We start from the raw sequence: 5,217 nt of genomic DNA, 5'->3' as shown, positions 1-5,217 counted from the left end.
AGCTAAATGGATAGTAAGGAGCTTTAGAAAGGAAGCTGATGATTGAGTCTACCTATTAAATGAAACAACTAAATCCATCCAAGTAGAATGATGTAGAAAATGGAAGAACCTAGATCCACTAATTGTGGCAATCAACCGTATACAAGTTTAGGCCAAAAACTACTCATCATTAACCAAAGGAGTACTACTAATTTTATCCCCACACACAAATCTAATTGTCCTTTGGAGTGCTTCACATGCTTTAGCTTTCCACAAAAATATTAGTAGGAAGGCACATAAACTATTTAAGAAAGGAATTAGAGTACAAGGAGGCATTTGGGAGTCTAATACAAAGAATTAATTAACTATAGAAAATTTGAGAGGTACATTTAACCTAAATTAGGATAAGATTCACCTAATCAAATCAAGGTTTTGTAGAAAAATAAAGCTACACTATGCAATAAACTTAATGAAAGATGGCACATCAACTGGAATCAAGATCCATGGAGCTAGCACTTCGACACCTTTACAATCAAGTATTTTAGCCTAACATGTCATGTTTGTTGTGATTGATATCACTCAAAGCTTTGTGAACCAATGAGAGATATTGGAATAAGTAATGGAATGTGGCTAAGAGATTGGAATAGGTCATGAAATGTGTCCAAGATGCAACTATCAAGTAGAAACTATCCCCCACTTGTTTATGAACTATATTCATAGTACTAATATTCTTTATTTGTTGTAGGAGGTGATCTTACCATACCACCTTTTCAGGTTGACCTTGAAAGAAATCTTATTAGGGAAAATATATGCTCCCCAAGTATGGAACTCATAAGAAATCTAATATTTTGTAATACTTGGGTTTCAAGGTTGGTTTTTCATACCATAATGTTGGATCCAAAAATGTGGTTTTAACATTGATGTGTTTTGGCAAGCAAAAATTGATGTTGCAAAATTGTAGAAGATCCAAGTCCAAAGAGAATCAACCTTGAGTAGCAAGGATGACCAAGTAATTGAAGTGGCCACTATACTGCCAGGAATAGAAAATAAAGAAAATTAGGAATCTTAAAACTCCTATTTGAGTGGCTATAAATGTTTTCTTGAGCTAATATACATGCTATATTTGTTAAAGGGATTCTACCTTGAACTAATAACACTACAAACCCTCGATTGTAAGTTTTTACTTTATCTTTAATACAAATTTAATGCTTCCTACAAAAACAAGTTTGTTTATCATAATAGAAATGAACACCTTAAAAACTCATTTCTTTTTCCTTAATTGGGAATTTGGGGTCCCAATGGACTACCACATAGGTTTTGAGACAACCATGTAGAATAGGTGGTGGTTTCAAGAAATTGTATAATAAAATATTTTATAGATATTGTTTCTTACATAACTACATTTTAGATGTGAATAGATATTAAATTAAATATATCATAGGTTACAATCGACGTTTACTTCAAGGCTTTCTCGCTAAGAAGAAAAAATGATTACTTATATGCAAAAGCTAAGATCCTAGTGATGGTGCCCTACCTCTCTTGTTCAACAATTCCTAGAACAAGAGGCTATCATATGCTATGCCCTCCCATCTAATTACCACATGAATTGAATAAAAAATGAGTTTGAGTCTTGCCTCCCAATTAAATTGAAGAGTAGTGGATCTGATGCTTTGGAAGTTTGGGTCTCTTGGGCTATATTTCCCTTTGCATATCCCAAGATGCTTGGGTGAAAGGTGGTCTTGAAGTGCTTCCGACGAGGGTAGATATTTGGATGGGGGATCTCCTCTGCCCAAAAATGTTTGTTACGCAGGAAATGCAGACTTGATAAGTTGAGCATGTGGTACTCACGACACTTTTGATTTGCATGAAATGTGGATCCAATAAAAGTTGAACACATGGCACTCAAGACACAACATGTGGCACTTTGGACACTTTTGTTTTGTATGAAATGTGGACCCAAAAATGTTGAACATGTGGCACTCCATACACTTTTGTTCTTCATTAAACCTAACCGTCCATCTTGCATGTAACTAGTCTTAGGGTTGTGCCACAATGCAATTGATTCAACTTGCTCAAGTTGTTAGTGTTAAAGTTATGGGCATGTGGCTGGGTTAGTAAAACTTTGACTTCATGCAAAGCGAACTCTAGCCAGCTTACCAAGTACCTTTAAAAATAGTGGTACTTGGTGAACTCTCTCAATTCTACCTTATATCGTAGGAAATGATTGGATGTGTTGTGTATTCTCTCTCCTTTTGCTTGCCATTCTATCTCCTTTTGAGAAACGGACCCACCAAACACTTGATTTGTGCAGGGCCATTGGATTGCAAGTTGTTCACGGTCATTCTCTCTCCTTTGGACAGGGTGAGCTCAATCCCTTAGTTACACAATTGCATTTTGGAATTTTCTTTGGTTTTGTTTTGTTTTGTTTGTTTATTTGTTTCTTTTTTTTGGGTTGGATTTCTAGTATAACATTGGTTTGAGAGAAACACATAGCTAAGTTCTAAATGGTTCAAGCTGTGCTATGCCTTCCAAGAGTTGAACTTCGCCGACTCCTGCAGCTTGGGGCTCTTTACAATCTGCGGAGGCAAGCGCGTGCGCGCGCGAGAGACACACACACACTCTCTCTCTCTCTCTCTCTCTCTCTCTCTCTCTCTCTCTCAGAGGACATTCGCGATGACACAGGATCCCAACAGTGGCTTTCAGAAGAGACTGCAGTGCGGGCGAGAAGGCAATTTCGGAGTCATTTTAGGAAAAGCTTTCGTTAATCTCCGTTAATGAAAGAAAAAGTAGAACAGGGTCTCTGAAAAATCTCTACATGCCATGGGATATCGATGGCACGTGGGTGGCAGCGTCGTCTGCAGGAGAGTGCACATATGCCCTGTCGCGAAGAGATCGAACACTGCTTGCTTGTGCCACCCATATGGGCATAAGATGCAAGCCTCTACATGCACAGCTTTTCCTGAGGATGGATGCTTTCTTAGAGGTCCTCAAGGCAAATCGGTGCAGCAGAATATCAGTGCAGAGAAGGGCCTAGGTGGCTCCATAGAACCTGACAAGCCTTGGGTTGGGATCGGAACGCTCCTCGAAGGGATTGTCGCACAAGCATATGGCAAGAAGATGAGCCAGTCTCTCAAGCTCAAGCTTCATCAACATGACAACCCTATTGAGGCCCGGCCCTCCATGCCACTGATTCACTGGTTCAAATATGTGCAGACGATAGCTCCAACACGGATGCAACCATTGCCTGAACAGCATCACTCCAGGTATGTGGAAAGGATTCTTCAAAATTTGAATGAGAAGAGGCCAATTCTTGAAGGAGCTTCGGTGAAGCAAAAACTTTCTGTGCAGGATGTTGTCAACATATTGGATAGAATGGCAGTAAAATCTTCAGCTTTTGCATTTTACCAATGGGCACGGTTACAGCCTGGCTATGTGGCTGATAAATCTATTTATGCAGCCATCTTGGAATGTCTCCTCGCTTGTACACTATCAACGGAAACTTGGCTTCATTTGGAGGAAGTTATGAAGCATATGCTGTGGCGAAAGATCTGTCAAGATGACAGCATGTTTGTTAGATTAATGGAGTGGGGTCGAGAACGTGGTGCAAAGAAGCCTTACAGTGAGACAAAAGTTCGGTCTTATGTAAGATGGTTCTTGGAGATGAAGAATGTGGGTTTTGAGCCATCTTCTTCTACATATGAGAAGCTGATGAGGACATGCAACAGAGCAGAACTTTATGAAAGTACACTTACTATTTTCAGAGAAATACCATCAAATAACTATTTGTGGGCATATACACTGGCTCTTTCTGCATGTAGAGGGATGAATAATTTGGAGGTAGCTGAATTATACTGGAAGGAAATGAAGGCACTATATGTGAAGCCGGATGTCAAATGCTACACGAATATGCTTGGTTTGTATGGAGATCATCAGGATGCTGATAAAGTACAGGATCTCTATTTGGAGATGTTGCAGGAAGGAGTCACACCTGATATGTTTGTGTACAATAGTCTTCTCCACGCCTATGCTAGAGTTGGGAGCGTTAAGCAGGCGGAGAATATATTTGATGTTGCCCGCAGAAGTGGAGCAAGAGTAGATCCAGCCATGTATCGTGCACTGTCAGCATGTTACAGGCAAGCAGGTTATTTTGAAGAGTTGATCGCTCTTTTTGACAGTGCAAAACAAAATAAAATACCTATGGGGGCTAGCTGTTACTCAGTTGCTATTAAGGCTTGTGCTGACAACAGGCTTTGGGAACCTGCAGCTTACCTGCTCAAACAGATGCAGGCTTGTGGGTTTTGTCCCTCTCCAAAGCATTTTGGTACAATAGTGTATGATTACACCATGTCAGAGGACTTCTTTGCTGGCAACCATCTATTTTTTAAATCTGGTGGCCTTCTAAGCACATGAAAGAAATCTTGCAATGCATATGCCCTTGGTCATGATTTATGTATTTGTCTAGTGCTTAAATATGGGCATGAACCTGACAAGAAATCTGAAGTTTCCAGAAATATGGTCTTCGTTTTTTGCTGGTAATGTGTCAGTAGATATGTATGCCATACTTCTCATTCAGCAAGGTAATACTGGTGGGATTTGATGTATCCCTGATTGCAAAGGCTGAACATGTGGCAAGCATATCAGTTCTGTTCCCTCATCTCAAAAGATTATGGGAAGAAGTAGAAAGGCATGTATGAAGAAGTTTGTAGATACATTTTAACAGATGAACAGAAACAGCAAATTCGCTTTGCTCTCTAAACCATACTGGATATGCATCCTAAGGTAGAACCTTACTAGCTAATGACAGGATCTATTTGATACAAGCATGGTACTCAAAAACACAAAAAGAGGATAGAGGCTAGAATGCTTTCTTGTTGGTTTCTTCTTCTTTTTCACATAGTACAATGTACACAAAGTATAGATAAGATACAACATAAAAGAAAGTGGTCTACTGAATCAAAAAATAGTGTATAATTGACTATAATAATTGATTGGCGTTATAACTTTGCTAGTTGTAGGTGGGCGTAACAAACTAAATATAATAAGTGATCAGTTAGTGGCCATGTGAGGATTGTAATGACCATCGATGTGTTAAGTCTAGACATGTGGATCTATATAATCAGGTGGTCTATCATCAATGTCCACACATATTGAGCTTGTCATCTTAATTGTTCTTCTCAAGCTTAACTATATGTCTGCAACTTAAAGTAAGCTTCAAAATTTTCGAAGCTTATCTACATT

General features: G+C 39.0%; 1 protein-coding gene across 3 annotated transcripts; it reads left to right on the top strand.

Annotated features, from left to right (window-relative positions):
* Positions 1-2,492: 2,492 nt before the first annotated feature.
* LOC148036604 (uncharacterized) lies at positions 2,493-4,932 on the top strand. Of its 3 annotated transcripts, none has more exons than XM_087678602.1 (2): positions 3,109-3,242; positions 3,437-4,932. In XM_087678602.1, the coding sequence occupies exon 2, from the start codon at positions 3,502-3,504 to the stop codon at positions 4,387-4,389; it is 888 nt and encodes a 295-aa protein (XP_087534728.1). In that variant the 5' UTR covers positions 3,109-3,242; positions 3,437-3,501; the 3' UTR covers positions 4,390-4,932. The 3 variants fall into 3 exon arrangements, with proteins under 3 accessions (XP_087534726.1, XP_087534728.1, XP_087534727.1); XM_087678601.1 differs by having other exon boundaries at positions 3,111-3,242; positions 3,328-4,932; XM_087678600.1 differs by having other exon boundaries at positions 2,493-4,931.
* Positions 4,933-5,217: the final 285 nt, after the last annotated feature.

Source organism: Lygodium microphyllum, chromosome 5 (genome assembly GCF_053477565.2).
Source record: "Lygodium microphyllum isolate KBCC chromosome 5, Lygodium_microphyllum_v1.1.10, whole genome shotgun sequence".
Lineage (NCBI taxonomy): Eukaryota > Viridiplantae > Streptophyta > Polypodiopsida > Schizaeales > Lygodiaceae > Lygodium > Lygodium microphyllum.
Note: the sequence above shows the minus strand (reverse complement) of the source record. Positions and strands in the feature narration are given on the sequence as shown.

What these genes read in the sequence shown, in the direction of transcription:
- LOC148036604 (XM_087678600.1), top strand. Translation starts at nt 2,800, where the DNA reads ATGGGATATCGATGGCACGTGGGTGGCAGCGTCGTCTGCAGGAGAGTG.